Source organism: Centropristis striata, chromosome 20 (assembly GCF_030273125.1).
Source record: "Centropristis striata isolate RG_2023a ecotype Rhode Island chromosome 20, C.striata_1.0, whole genome shotgun sequence".
NCBI lineage: Eukaryota > Metazoa > Chordata > Actinopteri > Perciformes > Serranidae > Centropristis > Centropristis striata.
In genome coordinates this window covers 17,494,783-17,508,721 of record NC_081536.1, presented here as the reverse complement: position 1 = coordinate 17,508,721, position 13,939 = coordinate 17,494,783, and the positions used below count along the sequence as shown (strand labels likewise).

Here is a 13,939-nt window from a genome sequence, read left to right as displayed (position 1 = left end):
CAGCTTCAGCTTGGACTAAAGACTAAAAGCAGTGGTAAAGTGAAGGGTATATGCAGGTGTATGGAGTTCACCCACCTCTATTTATTGGATGAACCATCCATGCAGTGTACAATCTGGAGTTTAATTTCCAGCTCGTCAAATATCGATGCTTTGGGTTGGTGACCATTGGCGGCACACCGACCCAAAAGTGTCTGCATTTGACTACCTGGGAATGGGACTCCAGAATCACATATTGCACCTGTAATGAAGGAATTCTCTCCAGTTCAGATCAAACTGATGCCACTGCAGCATCTACGCTAACCTCTTTAGGAGGCACCATTGTCGTTTTAAAACTGAACGAACAGTCACCTCTTTGCATCGTCACAAACACGTAGCTGCTGATTAACACCTCAAAGGACGCTGATTGGCCTAACTGCAGGTTGTGCAGACATAAGCACAAAACGTAAAGCCTGACAAGATTGATTTGCGATCCTGTGATCCCTCAATTCTCATGTGATCTCGTCATATCATGAGAATCCAGCTGCTGCGCAAAGTAACACCATACTCAACTATCAACCAAAAACCCAGTGAAATATACAGATGAGTATACCCTCTACCAATCTAACTAGTAATACAAGCTCATCATCAAATACCACTCCAATGATGTTTGAAAAGGAAAAAAAATCTGAGTTGGAGTTAGAAAGAAGGGAGACATCTGTAGCCCAGTATTTATTAAATGCATTTCTTTATTTTCTGTCAAATTCAAACAAACAATAATAAGACCTCCATTCTCTGTCCATGGTGCTGAAATATACAACAATTTAAATACAATAAAATGCCTTTACACTGTTCTCTGTAAGTCATGCATTACAAGTAGGTACTTGATGTTGTATGGCCGATATCTCCAACACTGAACAGCTCAGAGCTAAAACAATCTAGACTGATGAATAGAACTACAGGTAAAAGTATTAAGATGTATTTTTAATTTAGGGGTGTACTATTCCTTTAAATTTCTCTTCGTCAGACTTTGCAGGCCTATCTATCTTGACTGCCTAGCAAGCTTGTCCCATCAATGAATATTACAGAGTCAATTAATGTTGTATAGCCTTTTTTTAAATAGATAGTTCAGTGTGATTTTTATCATGGTATTGTATCATAAGGTCTACATTCCTTTGTTGTTTGAATGGTTTTGGAGGCAATGGGCCCTAGGTGACCTGTGTTTGCCACTTTTTGTATGTTTCGATCTGAGGTAGACATGCTGATTAAATTAAAGATTCAACAGTCAGATCCCAAGTGAGTCGCCCCCCTGGACCCATGTGCTTGCCAGAGATCTGGATCTGGTTTCAGACACCTTTTTCTTACCATATTTACTGTCTGAGACAAACACACACAGCCTCCTTAAAGGAGCTCATGTAGCTACAAATGTCCTCTTATAACAGTACATATTTATCTTGCAGTAGTGCCATCATGAGCCAAAGAAACAAAGATAATGCTCATGTTGTGTCGCTGTTTGAAAGCCAAGCTCTGGTCCTTTCCACATGTCTGTTTTGGCCAGTGAGCAGCAGAAGCATGAGGGAAATGTGTAGGTGGCTAGATCAGCCGATGAAGTGTAAATACCACTCAATCTGTTCTCATTAGAGGAGTAAAAACATACGAATCACTTCGCCTCTATTAAAAATGCCCCAGGGTCCTGGTTAAGTGTGCGTGTGTAAGTGTGTGTGTGTGTGTGTGCTTGTATATGTGGCACTGTGAGAGAGAAGGAGGGGGTGACAGAATGATGTTTTGGCATTTGTGTCTGAGGAGGGGATCTGAAATGCCACCACCATCAACGCTACTTAATTCTCAGAAACATTCTCTTAATCTGAACAGACAATCCGTTCCGACAGCCACTGTTATGGTTCAAATCAACTTGGAGTGAAGGGTGTGTGTGTGTGTGTACTCTTGTGAGTGAGAGTGTGTGTCATTGTGTTTTGGTATGTGATTAGGTGTCTCTGTGTGTGCTCATTTCTGAATGTGTGTGTATGACCAAGATATCACACATCCATTCCACATTCCCCTATGATAATGTGGATTGATTATGGATATGATAATGAGAGGCCGGCGCGGCGTCGCGACCTTCACAAGGTCTAATTGAAACAAGCGTTGGTCCTCCGAAGCACTTATCAAGTCACACAGCACATCATTAATCACGGAGAATACAAGCTGTCACTGTAACACACATGCACACACACTCTCTATTTTTCTGTTTTTCTAACATACACACACACACACACACACACACACACACACACACACATGCTCTCTCTCCTGTCTCTCTTTCTCTTAAACACACACACACTCACAATGCAAGCTGTCACTACAATATGCCTGGCATTGTCTTCTTTTAAGGAGAGTGGACAGCTAGTCCACCCTCCATCTCTATTTTCTACAAGAAAAGTTGAAGAACAAACAGGCTGTTGGAGTTAAACCTTTAAAAATACAAAACAAAAAAAACAAGAGAGGGAATGTTAAAACAATTCAGCAAACATGAACAGCTGTTCACTTCACCCAAACTCGCCTGAAATTGAATTAACTCAAGTTGTTTTACTACCTGCTTTTATTGGAAGACAATTTAACAACCAAATGTGATTCCAATGTCTGATTAAGGCAGCATATGGTGCCTACCTGTTAAACACAACGTGTTCAACACCAGCTTAACGCCTCAGTGAGCCACTCGAATAAACTAATAAGCCCAATATCATATTAGTCATTACATAGTCCAACACACAAAATTCCAATCTGATAAAAAGGTGGTTTCATTATCATCATAAGGAAAACACAAGGGAGTTTACACGCGCTGCGTCGATGCCATCACCAACTTTGTTAATTGTTATTCAATTAAGTGCTTTTGTTAATGAAACCAATTAATACATTAAAACAAGCAGGGAGATATATGATTATTATGCATCTATGCAGAAGACAGCTAATTACAACTGTAAATCAATCAATTCTACATTAATCAGCTTGGAAAATGTCCAAAAATAACAAAGTCACTAAAAGACTTTGGAAGTTTTTTTTTTTAAACATATTTTGATTGCCATGCCATTATCCTGTCTAATGATTGTTAACGATCCTTTAAAGAGTTTATGATCCAATTTCCTCGCTGTGAATTTAATTGGGACCTAAATAGTATAATCTTGCGGTGTTAAAGTGTGGCCTGTATGTAATCAAGGGTGGTGTATCAGAGAAAGATCCAACAAGGTCACAGAACTCCTCTCAGGGCAAATACAGTCAGTGAAGCTTCACATTGCTGAAAGATGAAGGGTTGACCAGTTATATTAATAAATCAATCACTTTGGTGCCAGAATGCAGACCTTAGTATGATTTACACTAGGGGTTTTAAGGGCATTAAAATATGCTGTAAGTATATGGTAAATAATGTAATTTATTGTCAGATTCTTTACCTTAGTAAAAGTAGAAATACCACAATGTAAAAATCCAGTTAAATTGTACTTAAAACACTATCTGCATGCTTTGCTTAATCTAAAGTTAAAGCAGTTAAAGCTGGCTGCTGTGAAACTGAACCTTTTTATATACTGTTGGGTGGTTAAATCTAGTGTATAATTATGAATCTTATGTGCGTTTTATAGGGTTTTAAACATTGGTGGAATGTAACCGAGTACATTTGTTCATAAGTAAAAGTTTTTTCCATTTTCTGCTTCTGTATACTTCTATTCCACTGCACCTTTTTACTCAATTTTAAAGCTTCACTTGCTTAATTTATTTATATTTTTTTTATCAATAATCTAAATTTGGAAACAGCTTATAATATATTATTACAGGTTAAGCCAAATAGCAGTATAGAAAGTAATGAATGAGCTCCACTTTTACCAGCTGCAACATTTAAGTGATGTACACATTAATGCATCAATAATTATAATTCCATAACATAATACACTTGATTTTAAATGGGACATTCTGTATAAAAACTGCTTTTACTTTTGTATATTTTGATGCTAATAACGTACTTTTATTTTAGTTCGAATTTGGAAGCAGAACTTTTACTTATAACAAAGTAGTGTTACACTGCACTCAAAACTTTTCACTGGTTTTTAGCTTTTAATTAGTATTTCAACTAGAGCAGTTGGATTAATGTAGTGACAAAACATTACATTATTTCCCTCTGAAATACAATAGTGTATTTAAATAAATACTAAAGTACAAGTATATAGGAATTGTAATTCACACAGGAGGTAAATGTGTAAATATTCTTTAAGTTTTATGCACATGAATCTGCCTAGCCCACATGGATTTATATTAAAATTAATGTCACAGTGGAAAAACATTTGTTTAAAAAAATATAACTCCTAAGTTATTACAAAGAACTCCCATATAAACTGCCATAAAAAGTTATCTTCCTAAAAGTTTTTTTTTTTTTTAATAATCATCCAGCAGACCAGAACTCATTGGAAATGAAGTCTTATAACTTAAAATTCTAGCCCTGAAATTATCATATAATTTACAGTGAAAGGGACATAACAAACAAAGCCTTGTCTCTGCAGGGAGACCATTAGACCTACCTGTTTATGGCTAGTGGTAATTAGTAACCTAAATATAACTGTGCACATAGAGATCTTTGACTTTTGGTTAAACTCTCCCACACTGTAGTTGTTTTCATGAGATGTTTGTAATTTAGGTTTGTACAAACATCAACAGACCATCTTTTACTTATGCATAAAGAACTTCTAATCAGTCCAGTCTAATTATTTTTATACTATCCATTGCACACACCTGAACCATAATCTTTCACTTTTAAATGAGACTGCCCTCATTTATCAGAAAAATAATCCGCAGCTGGGATAATTATCAGACATACAAACATAAACACCTTTAGAAGTTCAGATGTGAGGACCTGCTTAAGTTGATACAGTCATGTGACCTGACCAGTGGCCTAGTTGAGCACCTCTTAGATGTTTATGCATATATGGACGTTAATCTCTCAGTCAGGACTATGGGATTTGAGAATATTTTGTTTTATAGAGATCAAAGTAGCTGGCTAAGATCAGGAGAAACCCTTCAAACACATCAAACAGAGAGCAATGCATCCTGAATCCCACGCCCACAGTAGCCAATCAAGCCATGCATAACTCTTTGTAAAAAGAAAAGGATTCAATGTGGGTCTCCCTCCATCAACATCACCCCCCACGGAGGCCAGGGGTTGTTCAGGCTCTTGAGCTATCAAGGAGACTACGGCGTATCTGTATGCCTCTCATACTTGGCTAACACGATGCTGCTATTGAGGAACAGAGAGATACTGTGTTAAGAGATCAAAGCAGCGGTACAGAGATTTAGACTCGGTGCCTGTCAGTCAAGATGGCGAGACAAAGCAGAAGAAGACAGAAATGCTTACACACACACACTCTCCTGCTCACTCGCTGGCTTTCTCTGCGGTGTGCCTGTGAGGGGTGAGGCGTGACTGTCAGATGGCTTAGGGGCTACTCATTTGTAGACATCTACAACGCTGCATGAACACCTAAAATCTCACACACAAACACACACACTGAGGGACACACACAAACATTGAAAAGCTACTGATTCAAGCCCTTTCGGATGAGAGGTCGCTTCTAGCTTGTATATTGGCCTGTGGAGGAATGTTCTGTGCTCTCAGCATTTTCCCTCGTCTCGAAGATGAATAGAGCTATTTCACAGACAGTGGAGAAACAAAACAATGCTCTGTGTGGTTAGACACATGATGTAGGGGCTTCGTTTCTGGTTGATCAAAGACGGGTTTTTTGTCAAGTTTGCAATAAATCTCAAATACTTTTTTTGTGTGGACAGAGTACAGACATAAAGGGGGTAAGATTTCAGCTCAACAGGACATCCTGCTGTAAAGAATGACCCTTGTTCAATGTCTTTTCTTTTGTAAATGTTGATGCGATTACCCCTGCACGCTCTGTGTTTGTATCTTTGTCCCTTTCACCTAGTGTGACAGGAAAGATCATTTCCTTTGTAAAATACCTCAGATAATTTCAGGTCCCATTTGAAAGCCTGTATGAATGACATCATTTGGGAAAAATGCTTTACCATAATTTACAATGGGATCAAGGCAACATAGAAAAACACAACAACAACTCTGGTAAATAAATAATTTTAAAGGAACCTAATAAAACCAAAGTATTAAGTTTCTCTTAAACATCAGGAAAACTAACATAGGAAAACTTGTACAGTTAGAACCAAAAACTAAAATGAATACCTAGACCTCAGATAATAAGAATGACACAGCACCACCTTGTGGCTGTTGACTGTAACATTTTAATTTAGACTTTGTTCCATCATTGATGGTTTAAATGGACAATGGAAATGCCAAAAGGATTGAGCTGAAAAATGCATTGAACTTACACAAAATTTAAAACAATTCATAACAAATGAGATATTTCAAAACATCATTAAAAAACATTAACTTCATGAACAGTGCAACACAAGTTGACGATCAGAAATGAGAAGTATGATCTTAAATTAAGGCAGGATGTCAGTGCTAATACCACTGTGAATTTTAACTTTACAAATGGCTCTAGGAGAAACTTGCCCTCCAGTCAGAATACGACTCGTGCAGAAGTGGACAGAGGTTGACATCTCCACACAAAAACTCAAGTCAAAGCACAGAACAGGAGCAGTTAGTCACAAGGAGGTGCACGGGACAGAGTACCAACACACAGGCAAGTCTGATTGGCTGGAGAGCCCATCATGGATACAGATGATCCCATTAAAGTTCAAACTGAGGAGGTAAGGCTGCAACTTCAGTTTGTGCAGTTTTCAGAAGCCTGAAAGAGAAAATAAATATGAAGTAGTAGTGATGCATCATCATGATTAATTATGATATCACCGTGTTTTCCGAGAACACAAATCTGAAATATGAGAGTAATTTACTTTTTTTTTTTTTAAACTTTCCCTGCCTGGACAAGATATCTTACCATTACCCATTGTCCTCAACAGTGAGAGAAATATTCCCCTAATGATTCAGAAGCTCACAATATCTAAGCCCCAATTACAAATATTATCTTGCCTTTTTTTAGCATAAAAACAGATATTATGATTCACAAGTGCATATGTGAGTGTAAGACAAATTTAACAGTCCAAACAGAACAAAAGCTGGAAAATATGATACCATGTTTGTTCGGGAAATATGGATAGACTACTGCAAAGTAGTGCAAGTTTCTAGGTTTAATGGTTTTGGATAGAATAACCTGTTGGTAGTGTATCTTTTTTTGGATGATCAACCAAATAACTTGCATATCAATGTACAGTAACATCTAGAGGCTTTGTTAATACATTTCCATTGTAAAGGATATTTAAGTTAATTTTTTAAAAATATATAATTTTAATATTTTTTAAGTCTGATATTAAAATGCTAGTGTAGACTGTAGTACTGACATCAAAGTGATTTAAGTATTGAATTACTGAATATACTGAATTGATTAGCTGATCATCTAAAAAGGTATGACAATTCTAATGATCCATATGCAAGTCATTTATCCAATAAAATACCAAACTATTCACAACACTCTGGTTGCAGCTTCAAAATACGAGGGCTTTCAGCTTTTGTCCCTCATATCATTGCAAATGTAGGATGTAGATGATTGTTGGCTTGACATGACTCCTTAAATAATTAATTGATCGACCAGCAGTGATGAAAGTTGGTTAAGGGTGCTGGGACTTAACTATAGTTCACAAACATTCTCTTCAACAATATGAAAAGAAAAGATAGCTCTTTATGAGCCCGATTCCATTACCTTGAGGGTTTCAGAAGCTTTACGCAGCTCTTTGATGACTGCAGACAAAGCTTCTGGGTTGATGCCTTGCTCACAAAGTCTCACACATATGGACAGAGACTCCATGTCCAAACCTGTGTTCAGTAACCTGGAGATCTCCAGTAGCACTGTTGGAATAATAAGATGACAAGCTAGTTTAGTCAGTGAAGGAGGGAGATTTCCCCTTGGGGATGAATAAAGTCATTTTGATTTGATTGATTGATTTCAAATCCTTTACTTAAATAAAAGTACAAATACCTGTTTGGAGGGCAAGAAAAATCAAATATCACTATGTTTTCTTGATATTGAGACAATATTGTATGGTGATTTAAGGATCCATAGAGCAGTCTGTTAAATTCAGACAATTACATTACTGTAAATCACATTACAGTAATACAGCCTTTATACCCAGAAAAAGACAAAACTTTCGCCAAGACGAAATCTAGTCTCATATCACAATATTGATATAATATTGTTATGCTGCCCAGCCCTACCTCACTGTGATAATACACCACTAAAAAGTTGTGCAAATAAAATGTCCTTTGTGGCTGTTACATTATTTAGTTAACTATACAGAAGTATATGAACTATGTATATGTGAGAAACTACGACAATTATCCAGCTCAACATCATTATGATTACTTCATGATACTAAAAGAAAAATCAAATATTCATATTTGTGAAGTTGTAATCCAATGTTTTACAGTGAACATTACTTAAACAATCAGTATACTTTCCAATTAATTTTCTGTCAATCAACTTATGTAAATATGCAAATGTTTTTGTGTGCAAAAATGTATAATGTCTAAAACTGTCAGACGAATGTAGTGGAGTAAAGAGTACAATGTTTCCATCTGAGATGTAGTGCAGCAGTATATAGTGGCATGAAAAGAAAAGACTCTAGTAAAGTACAAGTACCTTAAATTTGTACATAAGTGAATAATTATGATAATGTGCAGTATTTCGTTTTCTAGTGACAAGACTGATGATGCACGTCCAATGCAATTTATTATCAATACGATTATAAACAAGTGTTAAAAACAAAGACAGGCTATGCGTAACTGAATTTGAAGTTATTTTACAAATACATAAGCTGAAATATATAAATTAAAAATATATATTTACCATCCATCGTCTCTCGGACTGCGTTTAGGTTTGTATTTGCTGCACTTGCCATGGTGTAGACTGGATAAAGTTAGCCAAAGCTTGCTATGAGGTGGCTGACAAATGAGACTTGAAGAGGTCTCCAGCACGATACAAGACTACGCTTTAAAAATAGTTCAACCAGACTGCAAACGCTTCGTTTTCATTTTATAGAACACCTACAAAAACGAATAACACAATTATTCTGGGACAATATTAGCAGCTAGTTAGCTACCTTGCCTGCTAAGCTAGCGCTCGAAACTGGAGAAGGAAGTGACGACATTTCTTCGTTGATTGGTTCCCAGTAACTTCCGGCAGCGTTTCTATTGGCTAACGGGTCTTGTGGGCGAAATTGAAATAAACGTTTGAACCCTGTCGCTGCTGATTGTTTGCCGACTCTTCCATGAAGATTGTTTTGAGCCGTATGGTGAATATCCGGGCTCATTAACAGTTGTAAGTACCAACGACAATTCGTAATATAGCTAATATTTAAATGTACCTTTAATTTGAAAGTAAAGTGGTGTTTTATGAAAGAGGGAAAAGGGAAACGGATTACCAAATCCCTTCCACATAATGCTCCGAAGGTTATTTAATGCTATAGAAACAGAAAGGTCACGTACCAAACCAAACAGCTGACTCACTTTACAGCGAACTAGAGGTCTTTTTAACGTTTTTTTTTGTCTGAAATGTTTGTCTTTTTCCTTTATGCTGATATTTTCAGCTAAGATGGGGGACCATGTTGAGCTACAGATCACACCAGAGACTCCAGGCAGGCCTTCAATAAGAAACCCATTTGAAAGTCCCAATGACTACCACCACCTTCATGAATCCCTGGTGCCAAGCCCATCAGTCTTCAAGTCCAAGCCTTGTAAAGCTGTAAGTTTGCACAAACCTCACACGAGAGCATATCTATGTTTAACAGTTCAACACCCTCTTTTTATGACACATAAGCAAGACCTTACAAGGAGTTTTATGTTCTCTGCAATGTCAGGTTCTCTAGCTTAACTGTGAAATTAAAGTATCCACCAACAGCTTATATAGCCTACTGATGTTATACCCTGTGAATCCTACGCCCTCAAATTTGCGGGAAAGACAGTTTACATTTTTTTCCTGTAGACATTTATATCTCCACATTGGCTGAACAGATTATTACCATTCAAACTGCATTTAAAATGTCCATCTCCCTTCATTCTTTTGCAATTTTGCCTATGACTCTCGCCCTTACCAATCTCCTATAATGTTATATCAAGAACATAGGACCCTGGGAACATAGATAACCCCATCAAACCTAAGTGACATCGCTTACAGCAAATATCTAAATACTGCATTGTCTACATGTTTACTCTACTTGCATGAAGTCTTTTATTCACCTCTTCATCTGTTTCTCCCCCAGACTCCTCCCAAGTTTAACTGGTCTATTGATGAAATGGCCAGTCTTCTCCCAGTGCACATAGACCCAGAGGAAATCCAGCGACAGTCTTTTTACCTCAGCCAGACAAGGTATGTTCTGAAACACTGTAGTCGGTAGAAATGTCGGTAAAGAGGATGAAATTATGAAACAACTGCAATTCCTCCAAGAGGGTTAAAAACTATAGATATCATTTAAGATAGCATTAAAATTGTGTGACAAGTCCTTATTTTCTACCAAACATTCAGGACAGATTCTGACATTGAGGAAAAGCGTCAGAATGCTATTGAGCAGGTATGGGATTCTCATCAGATTTAATGATATTATATAATGACAAAGGGGTAAATATATAGATGATTCACAGTTTCATTTTGTAATCATGTTATTTATGTGTCTCCCTTTGAAGTTTTTCACCAAGGGAGCCATCGTGCCCTCACCCTGGGCAGCACCAGACGCCCGCAAAGGCCCTCAGATTTATATGAAAAGTAATTGCACTTTTTAATTATAACGTTTAATTCACTCTGTTTGCTCTTTATTGTGATGTTGTATGTTATTCAAGCATTTTTGTAACTGTACTGTGTCTTTGTACTTGTAGGTTCGAAAACTTCCATGATTGCTGAGGAGCCTGAAAAAGTCTCAGGTTGGTGTGTTCTTTGAAAGGGTTTGACATCATTTTCTGCAAAACAGTGTCTCATCTATTTGTCCTTTCTTTCTTCTGCTAACTTGTTTCAATTTATTTTTATTTTTGTTTCTTTTATAGTTGCTTGTCAGACAACTCTTTCGTTACCTATGGCATTTGATTTGGAAAAAATACTTGGTAAGCCTCTAACAAATGCTTGCATAATCAAATCTTTTATGACAGAGTATTTTATCATGTGACCATGTTTGCCTGTTTCCTCCATCTCCTCAGGGGATTATTACCGCTACGAGGAAATATGTGATTTTGTGCAGGAGAGTCTCAGTTCCTCCTCCTTAAGGAGAAAACTCTTCCTCGATGGTCAGGGCCCTTACAGTGGCTCTGACAGCTCCAGCCCACCAAGCCCAGAGAGAAACCATGCCAGGCAGGATGGGGTTTCTCTGTACCAGGGAGAGGGAGCTGTCGGAGGGGTTGCAGGCTCTGAGGGAGAAGCAATTTCGTCTGTCTTTTCGTCCCCTTTGTCCTGTGGCGTGTCGGCCCCAACTCCCTCTACAGTGAGTGGACGTATAGGGATGCAAATGATCATTATTTAGCTAATCCATCTTCGGTTATTTGACTAATAACAGAAGATGTTTTTAAGATGTTTTTTGTAGTTGGATCAAACTGTTTAAGTTAAATTGACTCTTACACTGTCTTTTCTATAGGGTCAGTTCTCGTCCAGTCCCATCCAGCATGGGCGCTTCCGGGACTGCAGCCTTGGCAGCATCACCAGTCCTCTGTTCCCTGACAGGTCGTCTCCTGCTGGCCTCATCTCCCCGACAATTTCTCCTATTGTTGCACATACAGCACGCACACCCATATGCTCAGGTAGACTATTTACTTTGTTGCTTAAAAGAAAGCAGAATTGAAAATAAAAAACGTTTCAGATCGTGTTTTTGACCGCAGAAGTTATTTTTAAAGAAATGTCTTTTGTTTGTGGTGATGTAACTCTGTTTCTCTTCACCTGTGTTCTTTCTTTAGCTGAAAGGAAACAGCAGAACAATTTGACTCCACACGGTGTTCCCCTGGACATAGATGTCTCTTGCTTCAATGAGAGTCCATTTGTTGAGGGTTGCTCTCCCATTCGTAGTTGCTCCCCGCACCAGCTCCATTGCCACAACGAGGCCCAACACAACGCCAGACCCAAGCCCCGGCCCAGAGTCCGCTGCTGGGCCTCCCCTCCCCTCATCTCCCCGATCCTCAACCCAAGGCTCCAAGACAATCACGAGGCTGAGGACCAACTCTCCTCTTCCTCCCCCTCTTCATCATGCTCTCTCCCCCCTATGGAGCTTGATCCAGCTTCACCCCTGCCCCGTGACACTCACCCTGCCAACACAGAGAGAGTTAGCCTGGATCCTACGGAACCTGTGAAAATGGAGGAAGGCAAGGAGACAGAGATAGAAGAAGAGGAGGAAGGTGGAGTGCTCTCAGGACAGCTGACCAGCTCTCGTATGGGGAATGTTTCGGCAACAGACAACTCCAATATGTTTGTATCTCTTCTGGCAGAGGGGAGCAGCATCCGATATGATTCCAGCATGCAGGTTTGTGTGAGCAATTCCATCCAGGCAGAACTAAAAACTCAAAATTACTGTCTGTCATTTTATATTGATGTTATGTTTGTCTTCATAGTGATATATTTTTACTGTTTTTGTGTGCTCAGGTGGACAGCGGTTATAACACTACCTCAGCAGGCACAGCCAGTCTTATAGATGGCCTCAACTCAGACTGTCCCAGCAAAGAGTCCTTCAGTTCAAACCTGGTTGAAGACACTTTCCATCTTGCCAGACACACTAAAGTAAAGGTAAGTTTCCAAACACAAGCTTGTGGATAAACAAGTTAGTATATTGTGTCTTTTCATTACTTTTTTCTTTCCATCTAACTAAAAGTAAGTTTCTCATTTCCAGGTATTTTATCCCCACCACTGAGCTATCTGATTGATGCATTTAAAGGGACGTGCCTCTTCCAGTGGAAGCTTAAGATGATTTTTTTTGCAATCAAATACAACAAAGTTTACACAATGTTTGAAGCATTTATTTAGCATTTGGCTAGGGTGTATGAGGTAAACTGTTGAATGCAGTATGAAGTGAGGGGTTTCACAAGCCATTATTAATTATCTTTAAAGGGATACTTCCAATCATTTTTTTAAGGTGGGGTAGTATGAAGAACTTATCCATAGTCGGAGTATTACCTACAGTAGATGGAGGTCAGCATGCTCCCAGTTTGGAGAAGCAGGCAGGAGGTAATGCAGGTAACTGACTTATTCAACCCCACTTCAAGAAATCCAAATTATCCCTTTTTAAGATTTGAAATTCAAGTTATCAAACTGAAAGCAAATACCACATACTTGTATGTTTCTTATCACAGGTTAGTAGGGAGAAGACTAACCTATAGACTCTTAGTTGCACTGTAAGTCACTGAACAGTTCTGATTATAAGTCAAAAGTTGTTTTTGACTCAGTACTGTATATATATACTGGTGTGGTTGAGGGAAGAAAAGAAATGTTAATTTTGTATAAAATTTGCACAACAGTAGCCTCCTTGAATGCTGTATTGAAGCTAATGTCATCATTTCACTTTTTTTTGGTGCTGACATGGTCGACTTAATAGATCCTGACTTTCAGATGACATTGGATTTGTACTGTATTTATATTTTATAAAAGTTAATCATGTTTTTATATGATGGGAGCTTTTTCTTTTATTGAATAAGAACTGTTGAAATTCAGGTTACTTGTGGATCTTATTTGGATTGTTTGAATATTTATTCCTAAATAAGAATGAATAATGCCACTAGTGACTTAAAAGCTGATTGAGCCATTTTTCAAACATTTTTTATAATGAAAACTTGTGTGGGCTGGATCGTTGTGGCATTAAACAAACTTGAATTCAGTTGTCTGTTTCTAGTGTATTGTATGAATTTATATATTCTGACTTAATGGCTTGGTCCAAT

At 38.0% G+C, this 13,939-nt stretch overlaps 2 protein-coding genes across 2 annotated transcripts; one reads left to right on the top strand and one right to left on the bottom strand.

Annotated features, from left to right (window-relative positions):
* Positions 1-6,223: 6,223 nt before the first annotated feature.
* On the bottom strand, positions 6,224-9,181 carry mzt1 (mitotic spindle organizing protein 1). The gene is made up of 3 exons (XM_059323784.1): positions 8,892-9,181; positions 7,749-7,894; positions 6,224-6,779 (listed from the first exon to the last, which is right to left on the bottom strand). Exons 1-3 carry the CDS (start codon positions 8,941-8,943, stop codon positions 6,756-6,758), a joined length of 222 nt encoding a protein of 73 aa, XP_059179767.1. The 5' UTR covers positions 8,944-9,181; the 3' UTR covers positions 6,224-6,755.
* A 40-nt stretch (positions 9,182-9,221) lies between these two features.
* bora (bora aurora kinase A activator) lies at positions 9,222-13,878 on the top strand. The gene is made up of 12 exons (XM_059323783.1): positions 9,222-9,362; positions 9,631-9,785; positions 10,303-10,409; positions 10,566-10,611; positions 10,724-10,802; positions 10,913-10,957; positions 11,078-11,134; positions 11,228-11,508; positions 11,659-11,821; positions 11,975-12,534; positions 12,654-12,794; positions 12,898-13,878. The coding sequence occupies exons 2-12, from the start codon at positions 9,636-9,638 to the stop codon at positions 12,916-12,918; spliced, it is 1,650 nt and encodes a 549-aa protein (XP_059179766.1). The 5' UTR covers positions 9,222-9,362; positions 9,631-9,635; the 3' UTR covers positions 12,919-13,878.
* The last annotated feature ends 61 nt before the right edge of the window (positions 13,879-13,939 follow it).

Bases quoted from the DNA above. Each gene is read 5' to 3' on its own strand.
- bora (XM_059323783.1), top strand. From the start codon at position 9,636: ATGGGGGACCATGTTGAGCTACAGATCACACCAGAGACTCCAGGCAGG. The intron at 10,410-10,565 runs GTATGTTCTGAA...CCAAACATTCAG, and splicing joins TTTTACCTCAGCCAGACAAG to GACAGATTCTGACATTGAGG. The intron at 11,509-11,658 runs GTGAGTGGACGT...TCTTTTCTATAG, and splicing joins CGGCCCCAACTCCCTCTACA to GGTCAGTTCTCGTCCAGTCC.
- mzt1 (XM_059323784.1), bottom strand. From the start codon at position 8,943: ATGGCAAGTGCAGCAAATACAAACCTAAACGCAGTCCGAGAGACGATG. The intron at 7,895-8,891 runs GTAAATATATAT...TTATTCCAACAG, and splicing joins AGTCCGAGAGACGATGGATG to TGCTACTGGAGATCTCCAGG. The intron at 6,780-7,748 runs GTAATGGAATCG...TTTCTCTTTCAG, and splicing joins AAGCTTCTGAAACCCTCAAG to GCTTCTGAAAACTGCACAAA.